General features: G+C 37.9%; 2 protein-coding genes across 3 annotated transcripts in view; one reads left to right on the plus strand and one right to left on the minus strand.

Annotated features, from left to right (window-relative positions):
* Positions 1 to 994: 994 nt before the first annotated feature.
* LOC133308737 (uncharacterized mitochondrial protein AtMg00810-like) lies at positions 995 to 2253 on the plus strand. Its single transcript, XM_061509422.1, has 2 exons — positions 995 to 1969; positions 2221 to 2253. The coding sequence occupies exons 1-2, from the start codon at positions 995 to 997 to the stop codon at positions 2251 to 2253; spliced, it is 1008 nt and encodes a 335-aa protein (XP_061365406.1).
* Positions 2254 to 3058: 805 nt separating this feature from the next.
* The window catches only part of LOC133308729 (exocyst complex component SEC3A), a 28503-nt gene continuing 13587 nt past the window's right edge, over positions 3059 to 17974 (minus strand). For both annotated transcript variants that reach the window (XM_061509415.1, XM_061509414.1), the window contains exons 17-25: positions 15425 to 15595; positions 15249 to 15328; positions 14111 to 14192; positions 9046 to 9143; positions 8821 to 8929; positions 8657 to 8725; positions 4017 to 4082; positions 3843 to 3932; positions 3059 to 3327 (exon numbers count right to left, since the gene is read on the minus strand). In XM_061509415.1, coding sequence (XP_061365399.1) covers positions 3217 to 3327; positions 3843 to 3932; positions 4017 to 4082; positions 8657 to 8725; positions 8821 to 8929; positions 9046 to 9143; positions 14111 to 14192; positions 15249 to 15328; positions 15425 to 15595 — 876 coding nt within the window. In that variant the 3' untranslated portion in view covers positions 3059 to 3216. The remainder of the gene's footprint in view (positions 3328 to 3842; positions 3933 to 4016; positions 4083 to 8656; positions 8726 to 8820; positions 8930 to 9045; positions 9144 to 14110; positions 14193 to 15248; positions 15329 to 15424; positions 15596 to 17974) is intronic.

Here is a 17974-nt window from a genome sequence, read left to right on the forward strand (position 1 = left end):
ACACCAACATATCCTAAATGTTTTCCGCGCCCTGCATTTCCAATCACACATTCCATTAGCCTACTGGACAGACTGTGTCCTTACTGCAGTGTACCTCATTAATCGCATTCCCTCACCCCTCCTTCATCATAAAACACCTTTTGAGCTTCTTACTCACACACTTCCTTCCTATTCACATCTTCGAACCTTTGGTTGTCTCTGTTTCTATTCTACTTTGTCTCGAAACAGACACAAGTTCTCTCCTCGATCCTCACCTGCTGTTTTCCTCGGGTATCCACTTGGATACAAAGCATATAAGCTCCTTGATCTCGATTCCAATCGGATAGTCATTTCTAGGGATGTTGTCTTCCATGAGTCTATATTTCCTTTCTCTTCCTCTGCTTCTTTGTCTACTTCTTTCACCTCTTTACCATCTTCATCAACCTCTACACCTCCAACCGCTACCACTGAAGCTCCTGATCAAACTATGACCAGACCTGTCCGTTCAAAAAGGCAGCCATCCCACCTCTCAGATTATATATGTTCCACATCTACTATGCATCCCATTTCTGCCCACTTGTCCTATTCCAGATTATCCCCTCCCCATCTTGCCTTTATCAATGCTCTTTCTTCCCACTTTGAGCCTTCTTCATATGCTGAAGCCTCCCAACTCCCTGAGTGGTCAGCTGCTATGGATACTGAAATTTCTGCTCTTGAAAAGAATCATACCTGGTCTGTTGTTTCATTTCCTGAAGGTAAGAACCCAGTTGATTGTAAATGGGTTTATCGAGTTAAATACCATAGTGATGGTTCTCTTGAGCGCTATAAGGCCAGACTTGTGGCCAAAGGTTTTACTCAACAAGAAGGATTGGACTTCATGGAAACTTTCTCTCCAGTTGCCAAAATTACATCAGTTCGTATGATGCTTGCCCTTGCTGCAATCAATCATTGGCATCTAATTTAATTAGATGTCAATAATGCCTTTTTACATGGTGAATTATCTGAAGAAGTCTACATGATTCTACCTCCTGGATATTCCAAACAGGGGGAGTTTTTGCCACCAAATGTTGTTTGCAAGCTCCATAAATCTTTGTATGGTCTAAAGCAAGCCTCCCGCCAATGGTATGCCAAATTCTCCTCCACACTTTCTTCTCTTGGCTTTTCTCATTCTCAGGCTGATCATTCCCTCTTCACCAAGTCTTCTGGTGCTACTTTCATAGCTATCCTAGTATATGTAGATGACATACTGGTAGCTTCTAACAATATACATAAGATTCATCATCTCACATCCTTGCTGGACAACAAGTTCAAATTAAAAAATTTGGGTCCTTTAAAGTACTTTTTGGGTATAGAAGTTGCTCGCTCTTCTGCTGGAATCTCTATTTGTCAAAGACAATATACTATGCAAATCTTGAGTGATGCTGGCTACCTTGGCTGCAAACCAAAGTCCACACCCATGGAACCGAATCTTAAGCTCTCATCCCATACTGGTGATCTTCTCCCAGATGCCACCTTATATAGAAGGTTGATTGGCCGATTACTATACTTAACCATCACAGGACCAGATATTTGTTATGTTGTCAACCATCTTAGTCAATTCATGGCTGCCCCAAGAGTCCCTCATCTACATGTTGTTCAGAGAATTCTTGCTTACTTAAAAGGTACTGTTGGACAAGGTCTACTTTTCTCAGCTTCTTCCAGCATTCAATTAAATGCTTTTTCTGATTCTGATTGGGCCTCTTGCCCGGATTCTCGCAAATCAATTTCTGGTTTCTGTGTTTTCTTGGGTAATTCTCTAATTAGTTGGAAATCCAAGAAACAATCTACTGTTTCCAGGTCCTCAGCTGAGGCTGAATATCGTTCCATGGCTCATGCTTCTTGTGAACTCACTTGGCTGCTTTCATTGCTTAAGGATTTTCATGTCTCTCACCCTGCTGCTGCTCATTTATTTTGTGATAACACTGCTGCTCTTCACATAGCTGCTAATCCTGTTTTTCATGAGAGGACAAAGCACATTGAGATTGATTGTCACTTGGTCAGAGATCAAATCATCAAAGGCTGTCTTCAGACTTTTCCTATTGCGTCTACACATCAATTGGCTGACATCTTCACTAAGGCCCTTCATCCAAATCCGTTCTCTTCTCTGCTTTCCAAGATGGGAGTGCATAACATCCACTCTCCATCTTGAGGGGGAGTTTTATCATATATGTAGTTTTATGCTTTTATTGTTTTGGGTTGTAGCTTGTAGCACTGCTTGCACCATGTATTTTTTAGCCTTTCTGTTAGGATTCTGTTGTGGGGCCAATTACACACCCACACCTCACACTTTCTGTTACTCTTCTTTTCTTTTATTCGCATATATAGTCACACCTATTGTAATACATCACCAGGTTGTTACAGATAATGAAAAATACGTTTCTGCATTTTCTCTCTTTATTGCTCTAATAATGTATAAGACTTGATAATATAAGCTTATACTATACGTTATGATATTTTCAGTTGTTTGATATAACCATCATATAATATAAACATATACATCAGAATTTCTTAATAAATCAAAATGATGTATAACTTAATACGACCTAATAAGGTGAGATTAGGCCTAATAATAGATTAATGTATTAACATCGCTGGTCAATACAATTTTCAAGAATTAATACATTATTTTAATATTAATACACTAAAATAAAATAATTTTTCAATATCTTAATTGTTAAATATTGGAGATTTTTATTTTTATAAAAATTAATATAATTTTGGACACTAATCAAATTTTTTTTATAAAAATTAATATCATATAATATATTTGAAAAAATCATATAAATTTATTATTAGAGTATTTTTATCAAAAATATTTATTTTTATTCTATTTAGTATTATGCAATATATTACCAAACGCTTGATAATATTATCTTATACAATACATTATCTTATATCATACCAAATGCTAGATAATATTAAAATTTAATCAGGTCTTATCTTATTGTGCACCAAACATGGCCAGTGTTAAGTCATGATAGATTATCGCTAACTGAAAATCATTAAGATGCTTACAAATAATCAATATTCATTCACCCCATTCGTTCGAAGATACATTAAGGTGCTTGTTTCAAATAATTAAAACTACAAAAAAGATGCACTTTATTAAATAAATAAAATTACATAGGTATAAAAATAAAGATTATACCTCATACAAGATGGAAAGAAAGAAAAACATATACATAAACAAAACCTCCATTACATGGAAGCTAAAAGGTCTCTCATCTCTGCTACAGACGGGATTGTCTCAGTAGGGTAAATCTTAGCCACAAGTTGGGCAAAGCTTTCGTACTTGTCAAGAAACTCCTTCTGCAAAAATATTTAAGAAACTGTTCAACTTAAGTGCATTTTCTACATAGTTTAACAATCCTTCCATTCACAACCCCACACACACATGCGTGAATAAATTACGTATCTCCAGCAAATTTCAATGAGTTTAATTTTGATATGCGGTAGAGTAAAACTTGTTTACACTATCATTTATTTTATTGTGTTGCCATTTTATTAAAAGAGTTTGACCTCTTAAGTAATTATTACCGTAATCAAACTCTATTCATGTTATGGCAATACATGATTAGATAATAGTTAAGTGAACAAAATGTTTGCTCACAATATATCAAAATTAAATCCAATTTAATTGCCTTTTACATGTATCTTGAAATTCGCAAAACTGTAGTATGCTCTCAGCCAAACTGGAGAAGCACTTATAAGACACTTAAGATTTGGCTCTGGAATATTTACTATATAAGCTCTCGTTCTTTCTTACTAAGTTACTGTAAATAGTAGGTATCTTTGTTGGCCAATTGGAATTAAGTACAGCTTACCTTGCACTTGTCCCATAAGGAGGGTAACAATTCCTCTGAAGTCAAATTCTTCTGCAGTTTCTTATACATAGCAGCAATAGACTTGTCAACCTAAATAGAAGCGCATAGACATAATTCACAAGGTAAGCATAGATGCCAGTGAGTAAGGACTTTAAAGAAGATAAGAATACTTACCCCAGATAAACTGGATTTTAACATCTTCCGAAGATCCATCTTTGACAGCCCAAGATGGAAGGGAATCTGAAATTGATGCAAAACCATCATAGAATTTTGTGAACTTTTAAGTCAAATGTCCAGAATTTCAATGCAAAATTTGTCTTAACTATTTACTTCACAGTTTCACTGTTAAGAACCCAGATTTTTCAGACAGAGAGATGAGAAAAACAGAGAAAGGAAAGAGAAGTATACTTTGTGGTCGTGTTTACTGAATTAAATACAAAGAATAAATGAGAGAAATCTCTTCCAAGGGTTTCCCCTTACAACTGAGCCACCGCTCTTTTTGCCCAAATGATAACAAATCTCCCTCCCCACTCTTCTTCCCTCTCATATGTAAGCTAATTCTCTACAGCTACAACTTTAACCACCTAAATGTTCTAACTAACTAGTCTCTTGATCCTATCATTCACACACCCAGAAAAATAAGGACAAAAATACAAAAATGTCTTGTTAGAAATAATATTAATTATTATTATTAGAATAGTCTAGAATAGTCTAGATTGTGGGCTTGGCCCATTAGGTCATCCCATTAGGTCTTTTAGTCTCTATAAATAGAGAGCCTCCTTGTACAGGCTTACACACTTGAATATACAATATATTTCAGATTCAATTTGGTATCAGAGCTCTCGATCTGAGGGCTCTGCTTCCGCATATATATCTTTTTCTTTCTTTTTACTGCCGTGCATCATACCGGCAACCATCCTTTCACACCTAACCCTTATTTAGTCACAAATTTCTTGTCCTCAACCTCGTATCATCAGGAAAAAGATCGTCAGCCTCCGTTCATCGCCGGAAACCGCCACAAAACCACCGTCCGCCACTGTTCACGGCCGTCAGACTGCTTTTCCGGCGACTTTTCCGACCAACCACCACGCGATCAGGAGCGGCTAAGGGAGGAGACCCTGTCTGTCCAAGCCGCGTGTTGATCGGAGCATCCACGCGCCGCCACGCGCCGGTGGAAGTCTCCGGCGGCCGAACCACTATTCCGGCGCGTGAGCCACCGTCCGGCCACCGTTCCAGGCCGGACCACCACCATCTTGCTCGCCTCCTCACCCTCTTTCCAGATCTGGTTTCCGTTCGTTGTGGGTCCCATCCGTTTGAAAGATATCAGTGAAAAACCCGCTGTTTGGACACTTTTGTGCAACGTTTTTTGCGCGATTTCTTGCTTTCTTGTAGTTCTTTGCTATTTTCTGGTCATCTCCTTTTATTTTGTGATGGAGGGCTCAAATAATGCGTCCAAAAACACGACTGGCATCATCTCCGGTACTACCCCATCTCCATTCTTTTCTCGGGCCAGTGATTCCAATTGGAACAGTGGACGCGGTCGCAGACGTGGCCGCAGACAGAGGCCTCGTTGCAATTATTGCCAGAATCTTGGGCATTTTGAGGAACGCTGCTATAGGAAATACCCTCATTTGAAGTCACCGTCTGCCAAATTTGCTCAAACTGATGTTACGCCACCTTCAACTGGATTAGTAACTCTTTCAAGTGCCGACTATGAGGCACTTCTCAAGAAGGTTTCTTCTCAGCATCCTACTCAAGACACTGGTAATCATGTTGCTTTTTTTATCAATCATCTCTTGGACCCTGGATAATAGACTCAGGTGCTACTCATCATCTTTGTGGTAATAAAGATCTCTTCACTTCACTTTCTTATTCTAATAACCTACCCGCTGTCACTCTTGCTGATGGCACTAAGGCTCCTGCTCGTGGAATTGGGGAAGCCAACCCAACTCCCTTTTTAACTTTGAGTTCTGTTTATTATATACCTGGCATTCCTTTTAATTTAATCTCTGTTAGCCAGTTGATTCATTCTCTTTCATGTACTATTACCTTCTCTAAACAATCTTTTTCTATGCAGGATTCGGGTACGGGGAAGACGATTGGAGCAGGCGTTGAGTCACGAGGTCTCTACTATCTGATTGCACCACCTTCTCCAGTAGCCTGTTCTCTCACAGAGTCTCTTGAGCTAATTCACAGCCGTCTGGGTCATCCAAACCTCTCCAAGCTTCAGCATATGGTTCCCTTTTTATCCAATCTTAAGTCTTTAAACTGTCATTCTTGTCAGCAAGGAAAACACACTCACTCCCCCTAAAGCTCGCTTAGTGGCCAAGGGATACACACAGATCTTTGGTCTTGATTATGGGGATACCTTTTCTCCTGTTGCTAAGATGGCTTCTGTTCGCCTGTTTCTTGCCCTTGCCGCCATTCATCACTGGCCCCTTCTCCAACTTGATATTAAAAATGCTTTTCTACATGGTGACTTGCAGGAGGAAGTTTATATGGAGCAACCACCAGGTTTTGTTGCTCAGGGGGAGAATTCTGGAATGATATGTAAACTTCGGAAATCTTTATATGGCCTGAAGCAATCTCCTCGGGCCTGGTTTAGCCGCTTTAGTTCAGTTGTTGAATCCTTTGGATTAATCAGAAGCAAAGCCGATCATTCTGTCTTTTACCGGCACAGCTCTTCTGGCCAGTGCGTTTATCTCTTGGTCTATGTTGATGACATTATCATTACAGGAAGTGATCAGACCGGGATTGATCAGTTGAAAGAGCATTTATTCAATCAATTTCAGATCAAAGATCTTGGCAGACTTCGATATTTCTTGGGGATCGAAGTTGCACAGTCTAGGCGGGGCATTTCCATCTGTCAGAGGAAGTATGCACTGGATATCCTAGATGAGACTGGCATGTTAGGCTATAAACCCATTGATACACCTATGGACCCCAATGTTAAGTTATTACCAGGACAGGGGGAGCCACTGCCAGATCCTAGTCGCTACCGCCGACTAGTTGGAAAATTGAATTATCTTACTGTGACAAGGCCAGATATCTCCTTCGCAGTGAGTGTTGCAAGTCAATTTCTTGATTCTCCCTGTGACTCCCATTGGGATGCAGTTATTAGAATTCTCCGATATATTAAAAAGGCGCCAAGAAGAGGTTTATTATATACAAATAAAGGGAGTTCAGAGATCTCTAGTTATTCAGATGCTGACTGGGCAGGTTCTCCTTCAGATAGACGATCCACCTCAGGGTATTGTGTTCTCTTCGGAGGAAATTTGATCTCTTGGAAGAGTAAGAAGCAAATTGTGGTCGCCAGATCCAGTGCGGAGGCAGAATATCGGGCAATGGCAAATGCAACCTGCGAGCTCATCTGGCTGAGTCAATTGCTGAAGGAACTCCATCTCTGTGAACAAAGGCCTATGAAGCTCATTTGTGACAACCAAGCCGCTTTGCATATATCCTCTAACCCAGTCTTTCATGAGAGGACCAAGCATATAGAAATTGATTGTCATTTTGTTAGAGAAAAGATCCAGTCAAGGGAGATCGAGACAGCATTTGTCAATTCCAATGATCAACTTGCGGATGTATTCACTAAAGCTCTTAGAGGTCCCCGAATAGATCATATTTGTAACAAGCTGGGAGCTTTTGATATATACGCACCAGCTTGAGGGGGAGTGTTAGAAATAATATTAATTATTAATATTAGAATAGTCTAGAATAGTCTAGATTGTGGGCTTGGCCCATTAGGTCATCCCATTAGGTCTTTTAGTCTCTATAAATAGAGAGCCTCCTTGTACAGACTTACACACTTGAATATACAATATATTTCAGATTCAATTATGTCAAATAAGAGATACACAACTGCAAACACAATTCTTTAAGCCCCCATTATGGCATTGCAGTCAATTTAATATTAAATATATATATATATAATATATATATATATATATATATATATGTATTTATTTTTTTAAAAAGAATAACAAGAGCTTAAAGAAAGTGATAAATGACTATACATTCTTTAAGCCCATTTAGATTCGAAATTTTGAACATGTTCATTGTCAGTGAGTATGACACCACACCAAAAACCTTCCATCTCTACTTCATACGCCCCAAGTGATCCATAGAAAACTTTAGCGCACTCATGGCCCAGAAACTAGAGTCCAAAAGTAGCAACCTTCAGCCTCTTCTACATTACCACTTAAAAATTGAGTAATCCTGCCTACAACAATGCAAAGGGCTTATTTAAGCTATAGGCACGGTCGAGGTAAACTTATGAACGCAGCTCTAGCAGAGAGCTTCCTAAGATATTCGCACCATCATGGAATTGTAATTATACACCACACATTAGTGTATATTAATCACTACAAATTCCCTCACATATCGGACACTCTTTGGGCAGTGTGGATTTTTGAGTTTCTATGATTCAAAATAAATACAACAAGACAAGTAGCTATATTTTGATAAAGTAGTCTGCTTTTGATTGCTATTCAAACTGGGAAACACCAAATATTAGGGTGAAAATCTAGTACAAATTTAATTTTCCATAATTCATAACCCATGATGCCCAGAAAGGATTGTTAAAGTCGATATAATGTTGACAACTACAATTAGTTCTATCCTGTTACGACTATTATTTGGCATAGGGGTTTTAATTATGAATCCCAGTTCCCAAATCCAGAGCTGCAACATATCCAAATACAGGGAGAAACCCAGAAACATTTGAAACAGTTCGTTCGATAAAAGAATTATAAATATGATGAGATTAGCAGAAGGCTATGAAGGATTAACAAGACAGCATTATACACACTAACCTCTTCAGGTGCGACAGTGAACATTAAGTCCTCAATCCTTCGTGTAAACTGGAAAAGACGTTCAAATTGCTGGCCAAAACAAAGGGATAATGAGCTGGGTCTCAAAGGATATTAATTCAAGAGCGGTTGAGAAAAAGATGGAAAGTAGAAAATAAATTACTCACAAAGTAGATAATCATGCTAATATGGCGTGTACAAGCTTGTTCATAGGCTTCACTGGCCTGATGATAAAACTTGGCCAAAGTGGGCACAATGTTGGCGAGGTCATACAAACTGAGTAAAACGAACAAAATAATAATTGAAAAAGGCTGTCATCCTTTGCAAAATCAACTTAATTAACAAGCAAGAATGAGACAACATCTTAGCAGGGGGACAAGGTAAAAACTTGCCTATTCTGAAAGGCGGCATAGTTCTCAAAAAGAAAAATATCTGCATACTTTGGATCGGTTTGTGCAATTTTTTCCAAAGTCGCAAACATTATGCTAACCTGTCAAGCGACATTCCCACCAGCAAACATTATGCCAACAGTTACAAAGTAAATTGAAAATAAATATTGATAAATACATTTTTTGTGGACCGCAAACAAAAAAGTGTAATTAGTAAACAATTGAAATCACTCAAAGTAATTATCAAAATAGTACATAAGGTTTGAAATTATTAATTCTTCTTTCACTTTGCAAATATGTAACGGTAAGATTGCGTACAAGAATTTTCCCCTGACCCCACCCTCGCTAAACGGGTTTTAATGGTGAGTGGATTTTTGTTTTATTTTTCTTTCACTAACGACTCATCATCGTATCCTGAATAATATCCAAGGGTATAAACCACCGCCTGAGCATTCTTGCAATTCACCCTAATCAAATGTATTACATACCTGAAGAAAAGGCACTACTCCAAAATACAACCTCCTTCCTTCTCTCACAACCAAAATACGGGTAAAGAAAATAAAAAAATCAAGCGAGGAAAAATCCAATGCTTATGAAATATTCCAAACAACTTACTCCATAATTTTTGAGAATTCAGGTATGAGTGATAAAGTTTCACATTAGTTATGAATAGACTAAGTAAGGACCATACAAGTGAAAGGACCTATGAACTCAATGATTTAAAGTTTTTGATTCAAATGTGATGTCGGGTTCACTTATGGTGGATTGTCGCTTAGCCTATACATGAAAATCTCCCTTGCCATGGCTCCCCCAGACAGCCTAACAGTAGTATTAGAACCAATGTTTGGTTGGGCCAAGCATGTGATTGACTAGGCTAAATATTTGGATATGATTGTTGGTGACTATGTTACACCGACACGGGACACGACACGCCGACACGTTAATTCTAAAAAATATTAGATTTCGATACATTAGGAAACATTTTGATATTAAATAATACTTTTAATATTGTAAAGAACCAATTCAACCCAAAAACTTAAGCTATTGGGTGAAGCTACATTAATGATTTTATATAACTCTAACACTCCCTTCACATGCGAGCCCACTGGGCTTAAAGGGTGGACAATGCACAGGCACCTATCTGTGCTAAGAAACTCCACAAGACTTAATTAATTATTAATTAAATGAGGGGCGGTGAGGATCGAACCTGTGACACCAAAGCTTTGGTACAATGTAAAGAACCAATTCAACCCAAAAGCTTAAACTGTTAGGTGAGGCTATATTAATAGTTTTATATAACTCTAACAAATATATATAATATAGTTTACATATAGCCTAACTATTTGGCCATAACTAAGTTTGGACTTAACTAACAATAATAATCCACAACAAGGAAACCAGTGGTGGAGCCTGCAACATTGGAGCTTTCTAACATTGGATAAGCCTGCAACATCCCCTTCACCTTCAAACGATGCTTCGTCCACGAAGTGTGATGGGCCAGGTAACATTTGGACAGTTGGGAGGATTTGATCATTTGGCAACTAGGGATTCCCATTGTCATGGAAGACAACTGTAGTGCACTCCTGTTAATGGGCGGTTGAGATTGGTGTCTTAGAACGAGGAAAATTTAGCCGTTGAGATGGGTAATTAGTTGTACCCTTCAATTGAGATACTTCCAAAGTCATGGGACCTAGGTGATCAGGATGAGGTTGCGGCTGATTGGCTGTAGGAGTGATAAGGTAATCCGGGTAAAGCTTGTTGAATGTGGAGGGCCCCACATGATTTTGAGACTTTGCACTCGAAATTAATGGAGCAGAGAGGGTAAGAGTATAGTTATTTGGTTCTCCTGAATTTTTCGTTTATGAAAAATGCTTCCTTTTTTCCTGTGTAAGCTCTGAATGTGGTATTTCTTTTCCCCATAGCTATAAGATCGTGTCTTTCTCCATTTGTATTTGCTGCTCTTTGGACCCCATTTGTTACTGCTAAAGGTGAAATCTCGAGTCCCCCTTCGTCGTGAGTGGCCATTCTCTTTTCTTCTCTTTTCTCTGTTTTTTCAAATGGATTCTGTGTTTTTTTTTTTAAAAAACTTTTATATTTTATTTTAGAATTATTTTAATTTTATAAAAATTTCGAAAATTTTAGTCAAAATCGCATTTCGAGATAGTCAACATAAACCCAAAATATTGACCGCGTGTCGGTGTCTGACACGAATTTATAATGTATCCATGCTTCATAAGTTGGTGATCAAGTTTGATGTGCATCCAAACCCATGTTGTGGATGGAGCCAAGGACTTGGTTGGTAACCCCATAAATACCATAAGAAGCTACTCTTTTTTTGGGGGGAGGGGGGGCAGGAAAATGCCAGAACTAACACTTGACGGGGAGATGGTTTGGAATTCAAGTGAGTGGTAAAGTTTCACATTGGTTAGAAATGAATTAAGTGGAAACCATTAAATGAAATGATCCATGAACTCAATGCTTTAAGGTTTTAGATTAAGATGTGGTATCGAGTCAACTTATTGTGGTGTATTATCGCTTAGTCCATAGATGGAGGTCTTTTTTGCCATGGGTTCCCCTGACCATGTAATAGAAGAGAGAGAGAGAAGAACAAAGGAGAGAAAAAAACTCATTTCTTGATTTTCTTTGGTAAATCCAAAAAGTGAGGTTTTCGGAGAGAATATTGTATTGTGTACCCATTAACATGAATTGGTGATAATGGAAGATTTGGGTGGACTTCAATAAAAGTAGCTGATAATGGAAGATTTGGTGAGCTCCAATAAAAGTTGTGTGATTTTTTCCCTTAGGGGGTGTTTGGTACAAGTGTTTTTTTTGGGTTTCTGGGATAGTGGGGTAGGGATAAGAGGAAGAGTAAAAATAATCCTGGGTAAATTTTTTTCCCCATGATTTTATTTTACACTGCGAATTCCTATCAGAGAATACCATGGATGAGATGGAATTTCTTTTCCCCAATGAGACGGGAAACTAGTCACTCATTTTTCAGACAAAAATACCCCCAACAACCATGCTTCACCATAGACACAGCTGAACCACTGTCTCCACAACAATTCACCAGCCATAAACCCTAGCATCTCCTCTCACCCAGACCGCTGTCCATGGCAACCATATCCCTCACTGCTGCTAAGCTTCCACCCACAACCACATCCCTCGAAACATAAGACGGGTCCAAACTTAGCGGATCTGGTCCTGGACCAAAGAAATAGTCACTGAAATTACCAAAAAGAAATAGTGGGGGATGAAGTAGCAAGTAGTGTCGTCCACAACACCCGCGTCACTCACTCGGATTTTGTATCTCTTGTAATCGATTTCATTTACATAGTATTTCCCTGAAAACAGAGTTAAAATTGTAGCATTGTTCTCGCAATATAATTTATACATCTTGTTCCCACAATTGGGTGGGCCACTTGAGAGTCGAAATGGGTAACACAGGAGGAAGCAGGACAATCGTGAATGGATAAGGCAGTACAAAGTTTGTAAGAATAGGAAAAGAATGGTAGCAACAGAGGATATTGCTCTACTTTCCATTGTTGTCTAGATCAAGTTTTTTTTGTTTCTAATCGGGTTTCAAAAGTAAGATATTACGAGGGTAGTTTCGTAAATTCTCCCAATATTCCCATCAATATTTATCATCAACCAAACATACACTCAAGTAAATTAATCAACATTCCCAGTAATATTTTAGCCTACCAAACAACTTTTTGGCAACATTCTCGGAAAACTTTTTTCCCCACCATATTCCCAGTAATCATGATTCTCGGATAAAAAAAAAATTTCTCCTGTACCAAACGTCCCCTTACGGTCCTTTTAGCATTAAAATCTAGTGTGTCAATTGGTGTTCTTCTTTTCTTGATCTTTTTTGTTGATTACTTCAATTTTGCACTAGAATAATTGTTGTTCGCCCCTCAACAAAGTGGTGTTAAGAGCTATGATCGTAGTTATGGGTGTTTGTGATGTAGTTGTTTATTTGATTAAAGTGGATTAAAAGTGGCATTAAGAGCTATGTTCATTTGATTACGTCAAGAGCCATGAACATAGCTCGAGTACTATGGTTAAACTTAATGGATCCAATTGGTTGATTTGGAAGCCTATGATGGAGGATCTCTTATTTTGAGAATACCCGTTGAAGGTAATGCTAACTAAAGTTGTTGGATATGAAGTGGAATAAATTGAATAGAAAATAACTGACAAAATAAGATAGTAGCTGGATATAAGTATTTTCCATCATGTTGAAAATGAGACATCAATTGAAGACCAATGGAAAAATTTACCATCTCTCCAAGTTATGAAAACAACTAGCAATAAAACATTCTTCATGAGACAACTTGTAAACTCGAAGTACAAGGATAGTATCCTTATTAGTTAACACTTGAATGAATATCAAAGTATAGTAAATCAATTGACTAAAATGAATTTGACGCTTGAAGATGAGTTGCAAGCTTTACTATTAATGGGTTCTTTGCCAGGTTGTTGGGAGATCTTGGTTGTATTAGATAGTAATTCAGCTCCAGAAGGTAAACTGTTAACAAGTACATTTACTAGTGCATTTATTAAATAAAGAGACTATAAGGAAGTCCATGGGTTCAAATGATGCACAAGCATTTGTCACGAAGAACTCGGGGAGATTGTTGGGAATTCAAGTGTAAGGGGTCAAGTCTCTTATTGGTTAAGAATAGACTAAGTAGTGATCATATAAGTGGAGTACCCATAAACTTAATGACTTAAAGTTTTGGATTAAGATATGTCGAATCCACTTATTGTAGTGGATTGTCACTTAACCCATTGATGATAGTCTCTCTTTTATGCACTCCCCCTGGCAGCCTAACAATAACATCCTAGCCACCTCACACTGCAAAAGTAATGATTGGAGTTTTCGATCTAATGTAAAACACTGCACAAATATCTGGATCCAAAGCTCAATTTGACCTATTCATTGATGTCTACACCCTTCCACTTATTCTAATCTCCTCATTTTTGGAAAGCATGAGTTTGAGTTCTCAACAGAATCATGAGACATCATAAAACTAGAAAGAGTTTTAAAGTAACCACTTACAAATTTTGTGTATGCTTGGTCAACCAAATCCCTAGACTGTCCCTGGATGTACTGCTCCATCCGAGTTGCGAGGGTTGCAAATCTATGCAAAACAATTAACAAAGCATTTAACACCAATCATGAAGAGAGACTTGATATTTGAAATAAATACAAACTAGAAAGTGAACAGTAGCAGCTATAACTTCTAATTGCTCCCTAAATATAAACCATTGTTACATATATATCAGGATCCATTGAAATGATTTTAACCAATGCGACCATTGAATTATACCTAATTATAATACTGATCTTACAAACCAACATTCATAAAATTTAAACAACTACAATTATGTGATCTAGACATAGATATTTTCATTTAATTTAAGTTATATTACCTACACTCATGTTAGTTGAAGTTGATGGAGTAGAAAACAATCGTGGATTATCTTAAACTTTATAAAGTATATTATACATATACCATGCTTATGAAGATCCCAAGTATTCCAAGATTGCTTTCTACTCCATCAACTTATGTTAGAATTAGCCTACCGCGAGCCTTAAGGCAGTAGTAAGGTTGCTCCCTGTGACCGGAGTTTAAATTTGAAAACAAATTCTTTTCAAAAATTCAAGAGTAAGACTGCATACAATCAACCCTCACCCCTATCCTCGCAAGTCGGGAAGCCTTAGGCACCCGGTTTGACCACATGTTTGCCAAATAAACTAAACATAGGGTTATAAATGTAAACTCCAAATTAAATAATTTAATAATAATATCGATGGGCCTCTAAACCAGATAAAGGAGAGAGGCAAGGAAGGGGCAGGAAGGAAATTATGCTTGAAAGAGTGTGTTAGGAAGCAAAAGGGAGGAGTCAGTCTAATAGAATGGACAGGTGGCAGCATGACATTAGGGATGGAGAGCTGGACAAGAGGAAGGAAGGAATCTTACTGTGACAAAATGTTTAATAAAGAAATCCAAGATGGTGTTAGGAGCCTTTCACTGCATTAAGCATTAAGTAGAGATACTAGTCTAGGTCTCTCTATGTTCTAAACTTTGTCAAATTGGCTATAAACGTAGCAGAGAACTGTACTATCATTCTCAAAAGGAATTGCCTATTTCTTTGGCGAAGGGGTTAAAGTAGAAAACAAGGATGCATTTCACCTGGGAATGTAGGATAGGACACCCATTTGGCGGACATTGCGTTCATTTCTTTCAATTTGATGACAAGCTTCATCGACAAACTGCAAAAAGATTTCCAATTAAATGAATTGGGCTAGCGTCTCAATCTTCCAAATACATTTGGAAAAATAGTGTTCTTTTTTATGCTAGTCACCTACACGGCTGAATTGCATAGATATCCGAGACTCCAGGTCACCAAGCAAAAGGCGTACAAATCCTGCTGCATCAGCTTTCTGACCAGAGAGATAGCGTTCTGTTATTCCGTGCATTGATATGCAGCGCAAAGGATCAATCTTGTATGCCCAATCCACAACAGCATAAAAGTCTTCCTGAAATCATATAAGGCAGTTTCATAGCTGTAAAATCCATGATTTTTTAAATATACTAAATCACAGCCTGCAACTCATAAAAAAATGTCCAATTATAAGGAACAGTTTGATCTTCAATCTAAGATTTTAACATCAAATAGAATATTTTCAGCTTATAAACATATCCAATAATGTTGACCTTCTAAAGACCTAAGCTTCATTTTAATGTTGCCTTGTATACCAGAGTTGGCAAATTCTAGCATCTAGTTTCTGTTATGAGTCTCAGTTTTTTACTTAGCCCTGCTCTCTTTTGTCTAAGTTTTCTGCTTAGGATGCATATGCAGAGATCTTATCAGCTGGTAACTCTTTCCTTCTGCAAAGATGTCAAGTAACCAGAAGTACATAAATATATGATATTCACACTGCTAAGGGGAAGGATTGAGAATTAAGCCACATAGGACTTAAACAATTTATCTTGGACTTGCATACTCTTTACCATCGTGGTTTATGTTCTTAGCCGCTTGGTGTCTGGAGCTCTTAGTAATGGGCTGGTTAAGCAGTTGAATATTGGTTTGAAGGGTTTTTAGTCTCCCATCTTCAATTTTCTGATGACACCATCTTCATGGAACCAGAGGTTGATTCCTTTGTCAATATTTTGCCTAACATGATATGCATTGATGTTATTTCTGCACTTAAGATTAATTAGGCTAAAAGTGGTATAGCATGAGTGATTGTGGACAGTCAGATTTTTACCGTTTTGGCTACTTTGAAGGAATATCAATCTCTTCAATGCTCTCCAACTTATCTTGGTATCCCTTTGGGAGGTAATCCTTGGGCCTTATCCTTCAAGGATCTGGTGGTTTGTAAAATTTTCAAGCAAAAATGGTTGGAAGGGTGCAGTTTTCTCTCTGGGAGGTTGGATAACTTTTGTAGAGACTTGTTTATCCAGCATCCCTTTATACTTTCTCCCCCTTTTTTGCATTCCAGTGGCTGTTGCTCGGACAATGGAGAGAATAGTATAGGAATTCCTTTGGTATGTGTAAAGAACCAATTCAACCCAAAAGCTTAAGTTGTTGGGTGAGGCTACATTAATGGTTTTATATATTTCAACACGCCCCCTCACACGAGAGCCCACTGGGCTTGAAGGGTAGACAATGCACAGACCCACCTACCTGTGCGAAGAAAGAAATTCCACTAGAAAGAAAATGAGGGACGGTGAGGATCGAACCCGGTATACCAAGGCTCTGATACCATGTAAAGAACCAATTCAACCCAAAAGCTTAAGCTGTTGGGTGAGGCTACATTAATGGTTTTATATATTTCAACAGTATGTGTAGGAGTGTTAGAGATATATAAAACTATTAATATAGCCTCACCTGACAGTTTAAGATTAAAGTTTTGGATTAAATTGGTTCTTTACATGGTATTAGAGCCTGGGTGTCATGGGTTCGATCCTCACCGCCCCGTATTTAATTAATAATTAATTAAGTCTTGTGGAGTTTGTTAGCATAGGTAGGTGGGCCTGTGCATTATCCACACTTCATGCCCAGTGAGCTCTTATATGAGAGGGCGTGTTGAGTATAATATAAACCATTAAAGAGGCCGTCACCAAACAGCTTAAGCCATGGTTGTTAGTATCGCACGATACGCGATACGTATCGTGCGATACGATACGATACAGTTTCAGAACGATATGGATCGCAATGGTGAATCGATTTTGGCATGAATCGTTAGCATGAATCGTAGAATCGAACGATTTGAAACTGAATCGTGAATCGAAATTACATTTGCGATTCAAAATATAAAAAAAATTTAAAAAAAAACACTCAACAGTCGCTTTAAAAAAACACTCAAGAGTCGCCTCAACAGTCGCTTGGAACGGGTTGTTATATGAAAGGTTGCTTCAGAAAAATCAGGGATTCAAAATCCCATTTAAAAAACAAAAGGAAACAAGAAGCAACGAACGAAACAGAATTTGTATAGGACTGAGAGGAGAGACTTTCAGAGGAGAAAACGCCTTGCAAATTGTAGAAGAAGCAACGAAACAAAAATTTCAGAGGAGAGACTCTGTGTAGAAGAAGATTTGCAGAGGAGAAGAGCGTGTAGAAGAAGAAGAAGCACAAAAGACTTACGGGTTACGGGTACTATTTTTTTTTGCTTCTTCACACAGATGGGTACTATTTTTGAAATGGGTTTGTCCGTTTGTGATTGTAAATTGAAAAGAGAGGATCAGAGGATACATTATATTAATATATTATTATAATATTATAAACAAGCTGTAGTGTGTTCTCAATTTAAAATGCATGTGAGGATGTGTCTTATAAATAGATTATTGCTTCTATTTATAAGACACGTACTATTGCCTAATGCCTATTGCTTTCTCAGCTTTTTGTGTATGTG

Source organism: Gastrolobium bilobum, unplaced genomic scaffold (genome assembly GCF_033153095.1).
Source record: "Gastrolobium bilobum isolate Gb01-03AN ecotype WA unplaced genomic scaffold, APGP_CSIRO_Gbil_v1 utg1978, whole genome shotgun sequence".
Lineage (NCBI taxonomy): Eukaryota > Viridiplantae > Streptophyta > Magnoliopsida > Fabales > Fabaceae > Gastrolobium > Gastrolobium bilobum.